Raw genomic sequence first — 21118 nt, forward strand, 5'->3', positions numbered from 1 at the left:
CAGTCACCGGGTCCCAGGGCCATGCAGCAGCAACGTGCCCTGAAACGCAGCACAGCCGAGGTGCTCCTATGAACCCCACGGCCAGCACCGCTCATCCAACCCACACAGCAACAGCAGCCAGGGGCGAGGAGCCTGCGGGAGCCCCTCCGCACCCCAGCCCAGCTTCCGCCCCCGCCGGGGCCCCGCAGTCCCTTGCGGATGGCAGCGCTGGCACCGAGCAGGGCGGCACGCAGAGGCTCTCCCCAGCCCGCATGCGGCTCCCTCAGCAGTTTGGCTGCCACCATGTGTGCATCCCTCAAACTCTAAGAGCCTGGCTTTAGACTGGCTGCCCACGTTAACATCAGAGGAGGCTGCAGAACCTCGGTGAAGTCCCGCGTTCATCTGAACCTCTTGCAATATAAACAGGTTAGAAATGAGAACTCTCGACACACGCCCTGACCTGAACTATACAAATGGCTTCACACCATCCACTGCAGAGGTAAGATCCCTACACACATAGCAGTCCAGCGAGCTCAGATTTTCTCCTCACCTAGGCTGTGTCTGTACTGGAAAAGCACCAGGAGGGAAAGCATTGCAGAGTGGCCAGACTTGACCACAGGATGGTATTTCGCCTGTGCGTGTGCATGCAAGCATGTGAAGGTGTGCCTGTGTGTGTGTGTGCGTCCACATCTACCATCTAACACAGAGCACTCTCCTAGGGGACGGAGCAAGGACACCCTGACGGCAGCGGCAGCATTTTGCCTTTGAATGGAGTGGCCCCTTTTCACTCCACTGGGAGAAGAGCCAGCAAGAAGTGACACTCCTTGAGCCACAGCAAGAGTGGGGATGGCATGTGGGGTGCGCTTTACTGTAGCTGTCAGCTCCCTCACAGCTAGCACCAACACCAGTGGAAGCAAACTAATAGCTATTTATTATGTCCTGGTAGGAGTCACAGTGGCTCCCACTAACCCAAGGCAGGATCCCTTCAGAAGCCGAAGGGATGGGTTGCGTAGACCCCCTTGTTCTGCACCACTGCATGTGATATGAGCTTCATGTTGCTGCAGGACTGATTCCACGTAGATGACTTCACTGCTCTCAAATTTGCCTTCACTCGCTCGTATGCCTGCATTGGACAAAGACGTGCCGTTACCTATTAGTTATGAAACCACCGACCCCCTAGTCCTCGTGTAGTCAGCTAAGGAAGAAACTTTATAGGAGCCGGGGAAGGAGGCAGTGTTCAGCCTCCAGTGCTGGCACCTAAAATCACAGGCTGTGGCTGCAGCAGCTGTGCAGACCCCCAGCCTCTGGGTCAGAGTGGCCACTCCGCTTGGCTGCTGCCAGCGCAGCCCCCCAGCCCTCACCCCAGACACTGCTCACTAATACGTTGCCCCCATCCTGCTGCCAGCACCCCTCGGAGGGCCTGCCCCAGGGGACAGCGCTGCTTCCACAGAGGGGTCTAAGGGACCCCAAAGGGTCTACGTCATCCCAGGGCTGCACAGCCCAAGCTGTGCTCAATACAGCTTTATGGCTGCAAAGGATGGCTGCTGCAGGGCCCAGCACCCTGGGAAAGAAATTGCCAAAAAGCCCATCCCAGGGCCTGCCTGGAGCGGGGTGGGGGGCTAGGGGACCGCACGAGTGCTAAGGCACTGCGTGCGCTGAAGCACAAACAACCAGAGCCGACAGCCGAGCTCGCTGCTGGGCTGCTGGGACCTGTTTCCAAGCAGGAGGGGTTACACCCTCTCCAGGGGCACATTTCTGGGCTCTGTCTGACCACAACGGGAAGTACCGAGGTATCTGCTGCTCACAGATTAGAGGCGAGAAGACTCAGATACCTACAGCTGAGTCTCTGCTCGGGCTCATGAGGCCAGGACACATTCACCAGCCACCCCTTCTCCAGCACTGCCAAGACTCCTGCCTGTCATCCTAGCTCAGCCCCTGCACAGACCAGGGCTCTGCTCAACATCCCACCTGTTGTTAGCCAGGACCAGGACTCTGCTTGTGAGCCAGCCCACCTTTAGTACACACCGGAGCAAGGGTTCAGGGAAAGGCATAACCCTTATAATTGCACCTAATCATGGGGTGGGGAGAATTTATCTCCATCTGCTAAGCAGTTCATACCCTAGAGCAAAGGAGCAGAGGCACATCAAAGGGCAGGAAGCTGGAGCAGGAATGGAAGCACAGGAAGGAGGAGAGCCAGGGGAGAACTGGGGCAAGAGGGGGCATGAGACACGCTGTGAACATTTCATGCAAGAATGAAGCCTCCTGCACATTTCTGGATGATGAGGCAGCTGCAATGCAAGAGTACAGGGTACATGCACAGCACATGGAGGGTGAAGTGGTGCAGGGGTATGGAGAGACAAGGCAGCACTGTCTACAAGGCACATATGAAGTGTATATGGGGTGAGGCAGCACTGGCTACCCAGCATATCTTGGCAGGGTTGTAGGAGAGGCAGCACTGGGTACAGGGAAGGTACAGGGTGTGTATGGGTTGAGGCAGTGCTGGGCACATGATGGATACGGTATAAGCAGCACTGGATTAAGGTCACATATGGTGCACGTGCAAGGTGAGGGAGTGGTGGGTACATGACATATGTGGGTGCATGGAAAGGTGCCTGAAGCCCACGGGCCAAACACAGGCACTGGTCCCTCCAGGACCAGTCAGCACAGGCATGGGTCAGCTGCCCAGTGACAAAGCCACCAACAGGCCATAGCAAGTGGAGCAACTCAACACACTCAGCTCCATGCCCACCTCGTGGCACCACGTCCGGCACAGGAGTTTCTCATGTTCTGCAGAGGCCAGTTTCAGAGATAAGGCTCGGCTGGCCCTAGGGAGAGGAGGTAACTGCAGTGAGTGCTGCTAGCAAAGAAAACTCCCTTGTTAGAAAAAGCTGGAGCTGCAGATAAAATACAGTCAGCTGAGGGCTGGGACAGGGCAGTGCCACTCTACCCCTGAAGATCTATATGCCATCTATAACTATCGTTTAGTGCAGAAGTGAGATTCTCCCATCACCCACCCCAAGCCACCCTGAAGCCAGCTGCTGGGACATGTGTAAAAGAGGAGCTTTAGCTGGCTGAGCCTGGGTAGGACCTGGCTTCCAAGGGAAATGCTGTCTCATCACACTGTATTCTCCAACATCCTGACCCCAGCACTGCTGCCCTGCTCCCTGCCGCAGATTACATCCGGCTTCACCCCCTGGGGGCTCCTGGCTGGGCCAGGGAGAAGCCTGCAACAGCAGAAGGCCCCAAAAGTTCTCCTTGCCATGAGACCATCAAGGCAGCAGCCTGGCAGGAAGGTCGTTCCTCCCTCAAAATACCATCTCCCCCCTCCACCTCCCTTGCGCACCTGGAGAGTACCACGGCCATGGCGTACATATCTATCACGGCATCGGCCACACGCTTCAGGTGGAACTGCTTATCTGGGAACAGAGACTGTGGTGAGCTGGGCGGATGTGCCAGCTGCTCTGGCAGTCGCTGCAGGGTAGGTGCGTGGCCACAGCTGCCGTGGGGTGAAAGGGCGCCAAGCACTCCTGGGAGCAGGATCTGCTGTCGCTCCCTGTGCCTGCCACAGCAAGGGCTGAGGATGYCCTCACAGTGCCAGCAGGGCGCAGAGACATCAGACCTGGGCTCAGCCATGCCGGGTGCTGCACAGGCAGGCAGGAAAGCGGTTCCCGCTGACGCCTGCCCTGCTGAGCCTTGCAGGCTCCAGGCCAGCACATGAAGTCAAAACAGCCTGAAGCTAATACTGGCCTCCGAGAGTCTTATCTGCATCCCTGAGGTCAGCATTCAGAGCCAGGCCAGCGGAGGAGCACAAGCCAAGCTATGAAAGCAGCAAAGGAAAACCAGCGGGGAAAGAGGGGAAAGCAGGATGAGAGGTGGCAACACAAGGTCTCAGGAACGCTGCCACTTGGGGAGCTCACCCTGTTCTGACACAGTGCCCAGCTGCAAGGCCCACAGCTCACAGCCTGATGGTGGAGCAGAGGTGGGATTTCAACAGCTGCAGAAAAGCACCCACCTGTCAGCCTGGTGCCGAACTTCAGCAGGAGGCTTTCTACAGCTTCCCCCAGCAGGTCCACAGCCTTTGTCAGCTTTAAAGCAAAGAGAGAGGTAACAACCTGTGAAAGCAAGCTGTGACAGGGCAGCAGCCGAGGCAAGCAGGCTGCGCACCGGCTGCAGGGAAGGCTATCCAGCAGCAGCCAAGGGGCTGGACCCCGGGCCCCAGCAGTTCTGCACCTCCCACAGGGTGGGAAGGCAGCCAGAGGCAGCCTTGATCTCAACCCAGTAATGACATCAGGTCCAGGCCTTGACATTACACCTAGGACAGCCTAGAAACTGCCCAAGCTCTCCTCTCCTTTGGCCCCGAGGCACCGCAGGAAGGCCAGTGCTCTGGGCACACCCTTTGCTTGTGGGACACCGCCAGCTTCAGCACGCGTCCAGACCCCTGGGATCCACCTGCCCAGGGCTCCCTGCCTGTGCCCGTGAGGACGCTTTCATTTCTGGACAACCATTTTGCCAGATTAGGGCACTGACGCTCTAGCTCTGACAAACCGTGCAGGTAGGTCCGCCCTGCACATGCCAGCGAGCCCCTCTGACATGCGGGAAAGATCCCTGCAGTGGTTGCACAGGGCAGCTTTCCTAATCACTTCAGTTAGCTCAGGGGGCTTTTCAAGTWAATTTGCCCGAAGCGTAACGTATTTGCTCATTATTGCCAGCGTTCGGTTAYCTGAATACTGTGTTCTCCAGGGATACACCAGATGCACAGACACCACAGACCGCGCTGTCTCCCCCCCAGGCAGTTATGGGGCAAGGAGCTCTGGGTTTCAGAGGGGAGCAGCGCTCGAGCTTTGGGGTTCAAGTTTAGAGCGAGCTGAGCAGATGTATGAAGGCATCCTCTGCATCAGGAAAAGCTGCCCGTGCAAACGGTGTCTGACAATTTGTCTCCGTGWTAGGACCGTCAGCCCAGGTCCCGGGGAAAGGCGCCCCTGACTGTGGGTCCCGCAGAGAGACCCCACACTGGGGCCTTAAAGGCAGCAGGCCCAAAGGCAGGGTCACTCAGGCCCGGCAGCGCTGAGGGTCTCAGGCGCARCAGCACAAGCAGCTTGTTTCTGCATACAAGTTGCAGCTTGTATGACCTACCCAAAGCCCCGCTTCCTTTAAAGGAGAGAGGAAAACAACAAAAATGAACTTGCAGGAGAAAAGCCAGAGAAAGGGAGGGAAGGGGGGAATTTTCCTCCGTTTCTAGGAGCGGCAGAAAGTGCTTTGAGACCTGTTCATGCAAAATGGTGTAAAATTACAGTTATGACRCCCAAGGAAATAAACAAACCCTGGAAGCATGAAATGGCCTGTGGGATAAGGGAACTCAGTCCAAGGCAAATGCACAAAAGATGTTGTGTTTCATATATATACAATTAGTGAGTAGCTCTCCACCCTGGAAATTATCCAATTATATATTCAACTACAAAGACAGATTTAAGAAGTTGTAAAACTAAAAAAAGGTATTATTATTTAAGGGACGAGCCCTGTAGTGCAGGAAAAACGGCCATTCTGGCTTGGCTCTGAGGAAGGCTCTCCTACCTGGACTGCACTGCTGTCAAGGTCTGAATGAACAAGTCCCCGGAGRGAGAAGCCAGAAGAGATTCCTACTTTTCTGAAAGTAGAAAAAGGAAATAGAGAAAAGGAAAACAAAGACAAAGAGGTGCTAAACAGAGAGCAGAACAAGTCTCTGCAGACAGAGCTACACTGCAGAGCCACATCTGAACCAGCAACAAAACTTTGGCCCTGGAGCATTTCAGCCCTGTGGACATGTTCACCATAAAAACTAGAGTTCAAACAGTGAACTTAATCCTGGCTCTTTGGTATGTCCCAGAGGTGTCCCACACCAAGGTCAGCCTTATGCTACAAAGGTCAAATTTTTTTTTCATTTTGCTGCCCCGTTATCACAGGTCGCACACTAGGTGCCGAGCACAGCATGCATGCGGCCTGATCTTGTTCTTGCTGACAACAGTGACAAAGCATGCAGCAGGAGGAGGCAGGGCTGGACTTCTCCAACAGGTACAGGAGCGGATCCTATGCTCTAATACCATGTGCTTGCAGGCTACCAAAGGCCGTTAACCCCAATTCAAGTGCCTCCAGAGGCTGCACCTCTGGCAGAGCAGCTCCCTCTGGCGCTGCACGTTGGTGTGCTCCAGCTCTGCTCTCCAGGGTGCTTCTCACCCCTCGCACAGGTATTTCTGTGCCTCCAGCTGAGCCAGGCCCACAGGGACAGCAGGGTACACAAGCATYCCCAGTGCTTACCGCTTCATTCTCCATCCAATTTCACTGAGGATAGCACGCACATTCCCTAGCGGGCTCATGATGCTCTTTTGCAGGTTCTTTAAGCAGCCTCCAGCGTACTGAAACATATTTCAAATGCTTTAAAGAACRTCATTTAGCATACTTTGACAGCTCCTTCTGCACAGCGACTTTCTGTTCTCCTGGAAGAGGCGCAATGATCAGCTCACAGCATTACCAGGTCTGTCAAACGGATGCCCAAGTAAGACTATTTAAAACCTATTTTCTGCAACTAAAACAAATGTCAGCACCTTAGTGCAGGAGTGCATTAATGCAGTTACACTGTTATATCACATTTGCTATGACCTCCATACAACCTATATATTTCTCATGATATGTATTTACAATGTGCTGGTAACAATAGCTTGACTCACTGAAAAAGAAAACAGAATCTATTGCATTAAGAAATGAGGGAAYATCTCTTACAGATTAGGCTATTGTCCCCGTACAAGCGGAACAATTTATATTCACAAAAGCCCATGCAAAGTTTTTTGCTTTCACAYTGATGATCTGGGATTCAGAAGACATGGAAGAAGGCAGGGCAGCAGACGTCGGAGTCAGCAATCAAACCTGCCCATCAAATCAGGTCTGCCTGTTGCACCGTGTGCTGCTGTGCAGACGTGGTACCCAGGAGGCTGGCCTCCTTCACGTGAGCACCGCATATTCACAGTAACACTTCTCTGCTTTCATGGGCAACAAGCACCACTATGTTGTAACACAGACTGTCAGGGCCTGACGCTGCAAAGACGTAGGTAAATATTAGTGAGTCGGTAATAATCCCGCGCTTTTATACAGCACTTAATGCTAAGCGCAGTCTGAGAGCTGAGCACAAAGCCAATCAGGAAGGGAAATCGGCTCTCAGTAGTCCTCAGCAGGGAAATGGAGAGGAGCACTGACACATGAGATGGCCGGCAAAGTGAACTCAGGTCCTGTTCCCAACCCTCTGCTGCRTCAGCAGTCCAGTGCTGGCCTTCGAGTTACCAAAGTCACATCAGCCACAAGTCACCGAGCTCAGAGGTGGCTTCAGACCCTCAGATGTCCCCCCAGCCCTCACGCATCCTCCTCCTCAGACCACTACAACACCAGGGAGTAGGCTCAGACCCCTTTATGTATGAGCCGGGAAGTCCAGCTCTCGATCCAGATTYGAGGGTGGCACTTTGGTCCCCAGAGCATCTAATGTAAACTGTTCCTCGCAGAGGCTGCCTGAATGGACTTGGGGCCATCCTTCAGGCTGTCCTCCAGCTGCAAGGGTGGTGGGGACTCCAGCAGGACACCGCTGTCTGCCAGCTCTGGGGTCTGTCCTTGAGCTGCTGTCCTTGTGACAGCTGCTCAGTGCAGGGTGGACCCGCAGCACTTCTGCCCCCTGGTGCCAGGCTGGCTCAGGGCACCCACGGACTCCTGGCCACCATGCCAGTGCCAGTCACAGAGAGGCCTGGAGCACCCACCCCTCCCAGGAACACCCTCCCCGCTGCAGCTGGAGCACCTGCAGCCTTTTGGGAGGGAAACTCCCCCCACTCAGAGGTCACTTCTGGGTCTCTACCTGAACGCCTGTCAGTGCCACAAACAGCCGGAGGATGTCGTTGGTGCCCTCAAAGATGCGGAAAATCCTCAAGTCCCTCATGATCTTCTCAATGCCTGCTTCCTGCAAAAAGGGAGATGTTCCAGCAAAGCAGGATCTGCTAGCTGCCTCGGTCATGGCAAGGCAGGGACACAAAGCACCAAGCACTACTGACCACAGAGCTTCACGCAGTGCCCTTCGGTCTCCCCTCCCCTGGCTGCCAGCCCATGTTCCTTTACCTGCATGTATCCCATTCCTCCGAGGACCTGGATGACCTCATCCGTGACATGCCAGGCTGCTTCCTAGATATAAAAACATCACAAAGCAACATGGGAACATATCCCACTTGGATGCAGCCACTGGGAGCCTTCATCACAATAGCTCTGCTCTTGCTCCCTCTTTACACCTCTGGCTGCCCATAACGCTGCCTGGCAAATGTGTCAGGCGATACTGGACTGGTATTGTGTTACTAGCGCCAAGCAATCCTCCCGGGACAGCCAAAGAAAGCCTCTGGCCTGCATTTCCACTCAAGTTGGGCCGTGGTCAGCACAAAGAGAAGCAGGGCTAGAGCTCAGGGCTGCAGGACATCCCAGGGCTGAGCTCCATGGAGAGGCAGCATGCTGGGAGCGGTGAGCCAACTGGTCAAGGAGGAAGCTGCCCTTGGCCTTCAGAGTCACAGCTCCAGCCAAGGCTCGGGCCCATGGGACCCTGTAGACCTCACACACTCAGAGAGACCAGGCATACAGAGATGCTGAGCCCATGGCATGACCCCTCCCGAGGGAAGCAGGCCACTGTCAGACCCTGGAGCTTGTCTCCCCAATGAGAGGCCACAGCAGAAGGCAGTGCTCAGGCCCTATCAGTGGAGATATGACATGCTGTCATTAAAAGCACTTACCGAAGCAAAAATCTTGCTGATAGCAGCTTCCAGCTTGTAGTCAGTCACCTTCATGTCCATGTTGGCGCTCAGCACATAGGCCATTGACTGCAGAGATGCTGCTGGTCAGGTCATGCCTGTGGCAAGGACACCTCTCCACCCCTCACCTTCTCCGCCCGGTGACACAGCCCATCAGACTCCTGTGGCACTACTGCCCCCACGCAGCCCCTGCAGCCTGGCCCAGACAGACCCTGCCCCTGTCTCCAGCACTTCCAGGCATGCAGCAGGTAGCACAGCCCTCCAGGGGAGCATCCGCCAGCCCTGATAACCCTGGTGCGTTTTCATCCTGCCCTGGCCTGGGTGAGAGCCCTCGCTCCACGCTGGGTGGCAGATGCTTTGGCACACAGTCCCTACCTTCCCTTAGTGCAGGAAGGACACAGCCAAGCTCGGAAGACCGAGCGCTTCCACATGATTAGGAGACACAGCCTGAAGGTCTCCTATCCACACACTGAGCTGGGCCAAGCTTGCTTAGGTGCAAGAGATAATGACACTTGCATAAGCACCGTGGCAGCAGGTAAAAGGAGTCTGAGCATCTACAATCTTTTATCCACCCTTGCCCCTGCATGGTCTGATCATGTCCCATCACCCATCAGAACTTCAGCTAATTTCTGCTGTTGGGGATTGCTTGCTTTCTCAGGCTCCCAGGTGAAAACTGCATGTGCAGGGATGTGTTTGGTTTGGGGAGAGGAGTTTGTTGCATTTAGGTCAGATGAGGAGGTTTGCTCTGATCTCAGACTACTTCCAAGATGACTCAGCCTCCCACACCAAGGTTTGCCCTCGCTGGGGAAGGCACTGCTGTGCACAGCAGAGCAGTGTTGGCCTCTGCTAATCCAGGGAGGGGGTGAAGAATTTCTCACCTCTGTGACATAGTGCAGCATGGCCATCCGGGCAATTTTTTCCTGAATAGCTCCATAGTTGCTTATCTTGTCTCCAAACTGTGTGCGGTTAGCAGCATGGTCTGCCTAGTGTTACATGAGAGTATGTTATCACAATGAGAAAGGAAGAGGGAGGAGGTGCAGGGCTCACTGAAAGAGGAATTTTGTCAGGAGACAGAGCTGCATGACCTGAACATACATTTCCATCTGAACCAATGTTGTGCTGCTCATATTAACAGGGCTTGGAGGCAACCTGGTCTTTCCCTGCTGGAGCTTGCAAATTCCCCCTTGCTTGTTTTTCTGATTTCTGCCAGAACTCTTCGGGTTCTGTCTCTTGGTGTTTTGGAATGGATCAGGTGCAAGGTCCCAAGCTAGCAAGTTAAACTGAGGCAGGGAAATGCCCTGACAGACTTTTCCATTAGGCCAACTCATCACTTCCAACCGCCTTCCCTGAACCCCCTAATCTCACACCATATATGAGAGAGAATCTCTGTTCTGAAGGACCAAGTCACACCACTCAACACAGGCTGCAGATCATAAAGACACAGGCATATGTGTTTGGCTTTGCCCATGAATAGCTGCACTGAGGCCACCGAGTCTGAGCGCACATGCCTCACATTGAAACACAGGCCTGAGTGTTTTCTAGACTGGAGTTTACATTATACAGGAAATAAATAACAAATTCAGTGGTCAATGCTCTGACTTTGTTTCAATACATAGTTACACTCTGAGATGGCACAGAGATACCATTCATATGAGTTTGAATCAAACAAGTTAGGAGATTTTAGGAAATATTAGTTTAGACAGTGTTAAAGATGCTTTTATCTATGCTTCACTCTCTAGGGATACTAGCCAGGCATGTGTTTCAGGGTAAAGAGACTTGGGGTGAGACAACAGACGCTTTATGCGATTACCTTGAATGTTTCTGAAAAAACATTTGTGACGGGCATGCCTTGCATGCCCAGCCATAATTATTCTTGCATAATATTTGTCACCCACAGAATAGAGCAAAAGCCTCTTGAGCCAGGTAGATGCACATGAGAATTTCCAGTTCCAACAGTGTCACGGGAGCTTCCTCAGGATGGGAGCCTGGGACTGATTCGGAGTCTGTAAGTGCCCGTGTGCAGACGGCTGGAAGTCAGCTCCTGGCCCCTGAAAGCGCCTGCAGGCAGGGAGAGCCTGCCAGAACCAGGACACAGGATGTGCTAAGGTGCCATACCTGCCTCCCGCAACATCATGAGCTGGTTTCCTGCTCCTACTAGCACCTGCAGGAAGGTAGTGGCAGCCTGGTACAGATGTCCCCAAAGCTTGAAGGAACCAGGCAGCTCAGACGTGGGTGTGGAAAAGTGCCAGAAGAGTGAAAACTGGGTCAAGATGGGCTTTATAGGGCACAGACAGTCTTAGGGCCTCACTTGTCAATAAAGATGCGCAAGAAAATATGTGTAGAGAAGGCATAAGTTTGGGACTTAGTGTAGAGGCTGAGAGTATGGGAGGGAGAGGAGGATGAAGGAATGCTTCCTGTGTGTGCACAGGGTCTGGCAGTAAATCGCTATGCAAGTAAAAGCACCTGCAAGCACCATCTCCACACCAGTGCTAACCCCAAGAAAACTCAGTGTTGGAGTCGCTGGATGGGACTGACAGAGCACTGCCCCCACCTGATGATGCAGCCACACACCTCCTCTAAGCCACCTCATACCACAGAGCCAAGCCACTGCACTATCTAATCTTCTTTAAGTAAGAGTAACTTACGGCTTTGATGATCACTCCTCGCATGGTCCCGGCCAGAGCAGATGCCATCCCAAAACGGCCATTATTCAGTATGTTCATTGCCACCTTGAAGCCTTTCCCGAGTCCCCCCAGCAGATTTTCTGCAGGCACTTTCACATTATCAAAGTGAACCTCAGCTGTATTGGAGCACTTGATCCCCATCTTCTTCTCTGGAGGGCCACTAACAAAACAAAAAGGAAGAACACAGAAGAGGGTCTGGAAGGCCACAAAACAAAAGCCCTTAGCTAGCTTCAGTTTGGCAGTTTTCCTTTAACACGTACATTTTGTGCATGCCTTTTTGCATGTACAGTTTTGGCATTTGTACAGCTGCACTGGAGTCCCCAGTATGGATGGGAGGGAGTGGGACAGACATTTGCAGTTGCACAGCAACGACTGCATCAGCTGGCCTTGGAGGCTGCCTCAAGGCACATCCGGATGTGGGAGTGTGGGGCCGGGGGGACAAGAACCTCTTTCACCTCCCAGTAAACTTGCACCAGCCGCTGCCCACAGACAGGCCTGCAGTGGCCGAGTGGGAGGTGGCCTCTTGTCCTCCTTGAAGCCAGGGGGAATGAAAGGGCTTTGCTCTCTGCAGGTCCTGTGTGCAGCACCTGGATGCCTGCCAGGGCGAGCACGCAGCTGCTAGGGGTAAGCACATGTCCAAGTAGAAGAGTTACTGCACAGCTTTCCATAGAGAGAGGAGCAGTACAGCCTTACTCCAAACACCCACTGGAGGTCCCCAACAGGACACCGGGACTGCCACATTCCTCCCTGTAGTAAGTGATGGAGATGCGTGGCCTTAGCATCATGCATCACCCATGCCTATTCCCTCCCTTATTAGTTACGCTTCTTGGAGCAAACAGCTGCAGCCCGCAAGGGCTGGGGGTTGCATGTCATTAGGAGTAGAAAGGGAACGTGCTTTGCTGTGCACAGAATAGTTAAGCACCTCTGAGCAGCTGGAAATCAGGCAGGAAATGCAAGGACACGAGGTGCTGGCAGTCTGCTGACCGATTGTCATAGTAACTCTGGTTAAAGTCTCACCAGGAAAACAACTTCTCATACAGCACTTGACCCCCCCAAGGTGACAAGTACCACCAGCACCCCGTGGAAGCATGATCACTCTGTCAGGAAGGCCCTAAAGATATGCAGTAAAAGACGATGTAGAAATTCCTACAAGCCACAGTTCAAGGTCACTGGGCATGTGCTTGTTGAGTGATGGTTAACTTCAGTGCAGCCAGTGTGAAAGCAGCACAACCCTGTTAATGTCTGCCCTCAATGCTGGCATCTCCCTCCCCAGGGCTATAAAAGTTCAGAGAACTTTATAAGTCAGTTTTAGCAGCTTTCACAGGGAAGACTAGAGACTGACGCCAATTTTTGTTCTACCATAAAAAAAAAATTCAGCCTAGGGAAATGCAAAGAGCTAATGACTATTCTGACATCATTTACAAGAACAAAATGAGTCAAACAGCATTGCATTGCGATGCTTACTGTTTGTGTGGGGGTTTGGGGTTTTTTTTATTGTTGTTTGTTTGTTTGTTTGTTTGTTTTACACTTTCCAACATGGACAGGATAGTGACACAGATGGCTTGGCTGGTAAGGATGCTTAGCACAGGCAGAGTGATTTGTTCAGGACATTTAGCAAGCCAGTATCAGTGACAGGATCAGAACTGCTGGATCTCAGCCCTTGACAGAGGTCTTTACGACATGCCATTAAAATAGACCTGCTCTTACCTGGTTACTCCCCCAAACGCTCGCTCTACGATGAAAGCAGAAATTCTTTCTTTCATTTCACCTGTTTCTACTTTTATTGGTGTCTTGGCAAACACAGTGAAGATCTCAGCTATCCCTCCATTACTGCAAAACAAAGTAGACAGCAAAGCAGTGAACACTTTCTCTGCGTAGCCTACACATCATTGCATTGGTTCTCTTCTCTCTTTTCCTCTGATTTTGTGATTGTGGCCTGCTTGTGCATCATGCAAAATTTATTTTATGAGGGATAACAGCAACAAAAACAACCAGTCTGTGTATAGCTGACTACAGCCCAGCAAACTGGGCTACCAGAGAAATAGAAGCCGTCTGGCCTAGGCTCTGGGTCGGGACATTTAGCTGAGGACTGTGGCGTGCCTGAGTAATCCTGTCCCAGGCCTCACCTGATCCAGATCTTCTCTCCATTGAGGGTGTAGAACTTGCCACAGGGGCTGAGGTCGGCCACTGTCCGGATGGAGGCTGCATCTGAGCCGCTAGCGGGCTCCGTCAGGCAGAAGGCAGCTACGGTCTCCCCTGCAAAAGGGAGAGAGCAGCCAGGTGGGTGCAGGCTGCGGGGCACCCAGCTGCAGCAGAGCACAGGGCACCCCGTGCACTCCTGGACCTAGCCTTTGGGCTGTGCTGAAGGCTGCTGGCACAGCAGGCACCCAGGAATGACTAAGCGCATGTGACAGGGACGGGGTGGAGGAGCAGACAGCACAGCACCTGGCCAGCACAGCACCATAAGTCCTTTAGCAGACATTTCTCAGGGTGCCTGCCTGCCTGCACAGCCCAACAGCCTGACCCAAGGCCTGATTCAGAGCTGCCCCAGAAGGCAAGTCCTCCCATGTCCACAGCAATATCCAGCAACCCCCCAGGCCACCTCAGCCAGGGTAGCAGTGCAGCCCGTGGCAAGCCAGTGTCACCTACAGCTCCTGGGCCGATGGCTCCCCTGATGGTGCCAGGCATGGTCACAGCACGTCCCCACCAGCAGGAGATGCTAACCCAGCTTGTTTGCTGCAAGCCCTCTGCCTGGTAGCCCCCAGCAGTGAAGGACTGATGGTGCCCACTGTGTGCCCTACCGGAGGCGAGCTTGGGCAGGTACTTCTCCTTCTGGCTTGGAGTCCCAAAGAGCAGGATGCCCTTGAAGCCGATGGACTGATGCGCACCGAGGCTGATACCCACACCAAGGTCATGCAGTCCCACCACCTCCACTATGCGAGCATACTGCAGGGAGAGGTGGGGGCAGCCGTTAGCTTGGTTGGGGGGGGGCTGTGCAGCATGGCTGTATGCTCTGATAGCGGCACTCATCCACCTCCGCGCATCAGGAGGGCTAGCAGGGTGCAGCACAACACTGCAGGGACAGCAGGGATGGCAGGAGAGCATGGGCTTGGGTGGGTCAGGAGGCTGCACGCTCCCTGCAGACAAGCAAGCAGAGCGCAGGGCTGCGGCAGCAGCAGTGTGATGGTGCAGTGTCACCTCACAGGAGACTCCATCACACAGCATTCCTGTGCTCCTGACTGTCCTCACACCCTGTCTATCAGTGCACCAAGGGCTGCAGGCCAGGAGAAGACAGAATGAAGGTGAGAAGAGCTCACCCAACACTGTCTGGTCAGGGGAAAGGTGCCCCCAACCCCTAGGCTGCAGACCTGGACTCCACTGCTGCTACTGTAAGCCTAGAACTGGCCTGCTGACCCCCCACCCCCACCCCCAAAATGCAGACCCCACCTGCATGGGGCCCCGGCCAGCAGGCTCCTTACCTGGCTGTTCTTCAGCCCAGTGCCTCCTAGCTCCTCAGGCACCTGCAGCCCAAAGGCTCCCAGGTCTTTCAGCCCTGCCAAGGTGGCCTCCTCAATGGACTCCAGCTTCTCATTTGCAGCAGGATTGTTAACCTCCTTCAAGCAACCAGAGTGGATGAGTGAGGTGTTAATACCCCCTGTTCTTCAGGGAGGACGTGTCAGGGGTGGGGGGAGGGATCCCCAGTTCTGGCAGGAAGGGAAGCACTGCCAGCAGTGGTGCCAGGATACTGCAGGCAGTCCCGCATACCCTGTAGCAATGAGGGACTGCAGGGGCAAGTCTGAGTGTCACGGGGTGTCTGTGTCCCCCCTTCACAATCCCTCCCTTCTCCTTGCATTCCCTTCTGGCTCAGGAGACAACTTATGCAAAGCCCTCCGCTGCTACCTTCTGCACACACACAGGCCACAAGGACTCAAAGACTCCAGAGTCTGGCTCAAACCACGGGGACAGGCTAAAACAAGTGCTGTGGTTATCTGAGGCGCTTAGTAAAATAGCAACAGTGAGGAAGCTCTTATATGTGTGTGCATGTGCACACACATGTAAGTTACATGGGAGTGTGTGCATGTAAGAATGTGCACAAGCATGTGCACGTGTGAGTACACATGCTCATGTATATAAGGGTAGGTGTGTTGATGCCTGTTTGCATGTAGGCGTGCTCACCAGTGTGTGCACAAGTGTATGCTTCCATCCGTAGATATGCATGTATATAGGTGCAGTTATATACATGCATATATGCGTGTGAATGTGTGTGCCTGTACACGCACACACACGTGCATGTACATATTTGTGCACACACATGACTGTGCACAGATATGGGCACATACACATGTATATGTATGCAGGTGTGTCCGAGAGATGGAGGATGCCACTGACCTCAAAGAAGCGGGTGCAGGGATCTAGCAAGGCTCGCAGGGACTGCGTTTCCTCCTCTGTGAGAGCTGAAGGAGGAGAATGGCCTGATTAGCAAGATATCCTTTAGCCTCATTACTTTATCCAGCACTTGACTTTGCCAGGTGAGGAGGGAGAACACCGATGTGCCTGATAGTGAACCAGCCGCATGGCGAGAGCAGTGGGCAAGTGCCTTACACCTTGGCTGCTATCTCAAGGGCCCTCTGCCAACAGCCGTTTGCATCACCTCATCCATTTCCTAGGGGACAGCTGTTTTCATCACCGGTGCACGGACCCCTCCCGGCAGCCCAGCAGCGCACCCACATCCAAATGCCAGTCCCGCACCCTGCCCACTACACAATTGCTTGAGTCAGTGATACTTGGTGGCAAACTGTACTGGCTCCGAATGCATGAATATAACCCACCTGAGGGGAAAGGGAAAACATTGTCAGGTACGAGCTGCCCATTGAAGATATTTCTGACAAAGGAGGTGGATTCCTAGAAGAGAAAACAGGTGGTGACAAGGCAGTGGCAAAACCCTGCCCTTACAGGGGGCACGACTGAAGCCAGGAGACAGCAGTGCAAAGCAGGAGACGTGGGGGCATGTGACTGCACAGGGAGCTCTGCTAGGAAGCAGCTGCAGAGCCCTGGCTCACTGCCTCGGGTCCCAACAGCACGTGGCGAGGCAGGGTGCATGGCGAGGATGCTGCTATCCCCCAGCCCCATGGAAAGGTTCTGTGTGTCCCCAGGTGCCCCCTCCTGTTCCCAGAATTGCCCGTCAGCTGCTCTGACGACACCCTGCTTCTCGCCTCAAGGACACACTGGAAACCTTCCGAGAGGGAGAGAGGTGGACTCCTCTCCATCAGATGACACAGCATATGGGACAGCCCTGCAGCTGTTCCCTGGAGCTTTCCCAGCAGACAGATGCTGGCACCCTGACTTACCATCTCCACATCACTGGAATATCCTGCCCTTTGGTGCGTTACACAGCACGGCAGTGACGGCAGCCTGCAGAGAGAGAAAGACACTGTGATTTGTGCAACAGTCCTTGCCCAGGAGCTGTGTCAGCCTCCCAGGGCTACCTGTGCTGCACGGGAGGGTGCATGCCTGCGGCCGGCCGGGCACCCCACGCCCTGCGGACGTGCCAAAGGCTCCCTGGGAGCGCTGACAGCACCCTGCTCTGTGAGGTTTCCCATTTTTGTCTCTGGGAGAGCGTGCACAAAGCCAGGCTCCTAGGTACTTTCACCAAGTGATATTTTACAGTAAAAATATATAGAAAGGGCTGAAAATTTAATAGCCATTCATGAGCCCTGTCTGTGCCAATAGGGATATCGTTAATCAGTACCAGACTGGTCACTAAAGATATCTTTTTTGTTGCAGTGGGGACTTTGGCAGCCACATTAAAATACTTCACTGCTACAAATAGTAAAGCTGCAAGTAACTTCCATTAAGACGTCCTGCCCCTCTCCTTCATTTTAGCTTGTAAAATAGGTGTTATATGAGATATTTGCTAAATATACTGCAATGTCAAGAAAACTGTTTCTGCAACATCCAAGGAAAATCTGCCCCAGACTGTTTCTGAGTTACAGGTGACTAGACATGCTCCCACTGTTTGCTGGAGCTGGTGAGGACCAGGAAACTGCTAGGCATTTGGTGCAATCTCATCTGCCAGGTCCTGCTCAAGAAAGAGCTCCCGTACAAGTGGCCAAAGCCCCTGATATGACATGTTTGTGGAACAGACAACCTTGTGCCATGCTGGCTTGGAACAGGCAGGCATAGGGGAAGGCAAGAATGAGGAAGTGGTAAGGCAGATCAATAGTCACTATGTGATCTTTAAAGCAAACCGACAAAACTTACGGTTTTGGGGACCATTTCATGATGCAAGGGCTATCAATCTACAAAGTGGGCAATGTTGTAACAGCACTATCATGGCTTTTAAACCCTCACTCTTAAAAAAAAAAATACAGATTTTTCCAAAAAGCAAGAAAACTTCAGATTCTTTCTCCATGTTGATTCCTTGGGGCTGGAGCCTGCCTGGTGGCAGGGGTTCCTGCATTAGGGATCACCTGACAATGATCTGCATTATCAGAAAACAGACCAGAAAAATGCTTCCTTGACCATGTCTGCTGGACCAGAACACAAACAGCTTCTCTATTAAGGACAGAGAAAAGCAATACTGCAAATCCAGAGTGAATGGAGCACACAGAGACCCGCAGCTGCATGCACTAAGCGTTGTGAGGCAAACCACCCTGAGGGAAGCGAATTGCCACATGTTTACTGTATCACATATGTGGTAACAGTACCTGAATGCTGGCTTGGCCAGGTACTGTGCCCAGAGTTGCCTTCTGCAGCCAAGATGCAATCTAGATCTGATCAGGTGAAGCATTTTGCCTCAAAGACAATGCTCAGCTCACATCCTTGGTGGGGAGAGAAAGACAATGAAGGTAAGAAAACGTGTTCAGTGCCTACGATGAAATCACTCTGTTCTCCCCAGAACCCACGTACATTTTAACAACTCCTCCTCCAGTCCCCATCTTCCCTGCACCCAAACCCTAAATCACCTCTCTTTGAACTGCTCCTTATGCATTTTCCAGCATTTGCAGACAACCAAGCTTTTTTTAGCAAGTTAGCAACCCAACGCACAGAGCAGCTGGGGTGTCTGAGCAGCCGCTCACACCGGGAGGGCAGCGCAGGTGCCGGCAGCGCAGGCTGGCGGCGGGTGCTGGAACCTTGCGGTGCCACCGGCGGCACTGTGATGCCACAGGCCGCATTGTTGCCAGCCCTGCCGCAGCAGCTGAGACGAGCCACGGGGGTGCAGGGCGGAAGGCAGAGGTGGTGGTAAGGGAGAATAAAGCAGAAGTGGAGCAAGGAAGCAGCTGTGATGGACACCCAGGCCAGCCTGCTGCCTGCCCAGATCCTGGTAACTGGCAGAAGCACAGACAAACCAGTCTCAGTTCATATTCAAGGCACTCAGTTAACAGGCATTCAAGCATGACTGATGCCATTTGCTGATGCCTAAATCCCCTGATCTTTCCTGGGGTCACTGTCAACGAAAGACAAACCCACACAATGTAAATGTCCCATAAGCAGTGCTGCTTGCTCTGTCAGGCCAGAGCAAGAAATAAGAACACAGTGCGGACGCTGCTTACTGCGGTATTTGGCTTGCTCTCACAGTTCTAGACGTAGACAGGCGGTCTCCCCTGCGGTGCTGTTCATACTTGCTCTGCAGGTCTGACACTGATCATGGGAGGGGAGACCAAGAAGCTGCTCTGCATGGCATGGCCAGCACGAGGCAGGCGGTGGGCAGGACAACACCAAAGACAAAGTGAGTGCTGAGCACGGTGACGGGATTGGACTCCAAACTTGCTAATCGAGACTGAAGGAACCAAAACTTCACAGAGGGACACGTTTTTACTGCACTTCCTGCAGTGCCAGAGTGGGTTTGCATTCCAAAAGTGTGTTTCACTCCCTAAAAAAGATGCTGCTTCCTTCCTAAAAAAAGGAGGAGACAGAAGGGCCAGCGTGGAGTGCCTGAGTCCCATTCAAGTGTGCAGTAACAGCTTGCAGAGGGGCAGTAGGCGTTAATGTGCAACAGCATGAGGAGCCGGTGGGAGGTTCCTGCCTGAAGGGGGAACTGAGGCCGTTCTGGCTGCCCCAGCTCTCAGAAGCGGTTCCATGGCCTCCGATGCACCAAACAGCTGATACAGTTGGCCAGCACCACTGCATGCATTCCTGCAGCAGGTGATGTGCTCACAAATTAGTGTATGTCTGTCTCTACATCCAGAATAATGATTTGAAGAGCTGGTCCATTATCAAGACACTGCAAGAGAAGGCACTGCACACTGATGGGAGCATGAAGGAGACCTGTGTACAAGCCTGTACAGCAGCTGTGCCTCCTAATATGCTTCTGACAGGGCAAAACTATTATTTCACATCACTGTTTTTAGGTAAAGACACAGCTCTTACCTCCTGAACAAGTGGCTGGGGAAGAACACAATATGGCTGTATCGGTAGCATCCCTGTGGTTTTTCCAGCACTACTGAGAACAAATCCACTGAATCTGGCTCCAGACCAAACCCTGGAGGCGGAGCTGGCTCTGTTACAAATTCTTATCCTATTTGCAGGTCTCTTCAATCTCCAGTGCTCAGGTTGCCAGCTGAGAAACTTGCTGGTATTGGTTTGAGTTTGTTTCCAGTGCACTTCTCAGCTTTGTTGTTGCAAAACAGCAGCCAGAAGGACAGGTTGCGCTGCTATTTACGCAACATCATGGTGTTCAGGGCAGGGTCTCCAAGCTAGAGAGATAAAATCATCCTATATTTCTGAGGTCTTAAAGCTTCTAAAATGTTAAATGAGACTCATGTTTCAAGGTACACTGGATGGCACCATTGCAGAGCTGGGTCACAGAGCTGGTGAGCCCACCTGGGACGATCAGTCCCCTGGCAGAGTTTCCCGCAGAAGCAGAGAGCTTGCGACAGTGCCCTGCTCCCATACACTCCCCTTGCTGGAAGCAGAGCTCCTGGGCCAGCATCTCTCTGTACAAGGCAGAGCCTCAGCAGTGTTTTTGGCCTACTGTGCCTGTCACGGAGATTTTTAGTACAGCTTTCAAATCTTCATTTGACATGTTTAACACTTAATTAAAACTTTTTTTCCAACTGATAGTGCTGATATTTCTCTCTGATATCTTCTCAGAGGGCAACAGCCAACTGAATTGGTGTGTGGCAGGAGCAGGAGCACTTTTTTCTCTCTTTTAAACCAACAGCCCCAGCTAGCAGGAGAAGCAGGTAGGACAGCACATGCACTTCCAACATCTCCATGTGAAACCCTGAGCCATGTTTCACTGTTCAGTGCTGGGCATTGTCAGATCGCATTGAAGTTGTCTAACCAACTTAGTCTTTCAAACTGAATGTTGCATTCCCCCCATGTGCCAGGCTGCACACACAGGAGGCTGGGCAGACCTCAGCAGCACTTCTGCCCCTGCTGGGATCAGCGAGGCAGCAGCAGAGCGCTGTGTCCAGCCTGCACAGTGCTGGGCTTGAGCATTCAAAAATGCAACTGAAGTGGAAAGATTGAGAACTGGTGCTCTTCAGTCAGGACTGAGAATGGTCTTCAGGTATGTAAAAAGCAGCTATAAAGTGAAAGAACAGGCTCCTTTCTGTATTCCCTGCTGGTAGACAAGGTACAAGAGATATGAAGACAAGGAGCCTGGGGGGGAGGGAGTGGGCAGCTAGCTCAAGAGGTGCTGGAGTTCCCACA

The 21118-nt window shown here is 53.0% G+C and overlaps 1 protein-coding gene across 1 annotated transcript; it reads right to left on the reverse strand.

Annotated features, from left to right (window-relative positions):
* Positions 1 to 964: 964 nt before the first annotated feature.
* Positions 965 to 18197, reverse strand: ACADVL (acyl-CoA dehydrogenase very long chain). Its single transcript, XM_026058053.1, has 19 exons — positions 18169 to 18197; positions 16810 to 16873; positions 16291 to 16363; positions 15851 to 15915; positions 14941 to 15075; positions 14263 to 14407; positions 13588 to 13717; positions 13169 to 13291; positions 11423 to 11621; positions 9656 to 9760; positions 8760 to 8846; positions 8104 to 8166; positions 7847 to 7948; positions 6271 to 6368; positions 5551 to 5623; positions 3992 to 4064; positions 3323 to 3395; positions 2729 to 2804; positions 965 to 1102 (listed from the first exon to the last, which is right to left on the reverse strand). The coding sequence occupies exons 2-19, from the start codon at positions 16810 to 16812 to the stop codon at positions 965 to 967; spliced, it is 1761 nt and encodes a 586-aa protein (XP_025913838.1). The 5' UTR covers positions 16813 to 16873; positions 18169 to 18197.
* Between the last annotated feature and the right edge of the window lie 2921 nt (positions 18198 to 21118).

Source organism: Apteryx rowi, unplaced genomic scaffold, assembly GCF_003343035.1.
Source record: "Apteryx rowi isolate R43461 unplaced genomic scaffold, aptRow1 scaffold_142, whole genome shotgun sequence".
In the NCBI taxonomy this organism is placed as follows: domain Eukaryota; kingdom Metazoa; phylum Chordata; class Aves; order Apterygiformes; family Apterygidae; genus Apteryx; species Apteryx rowi.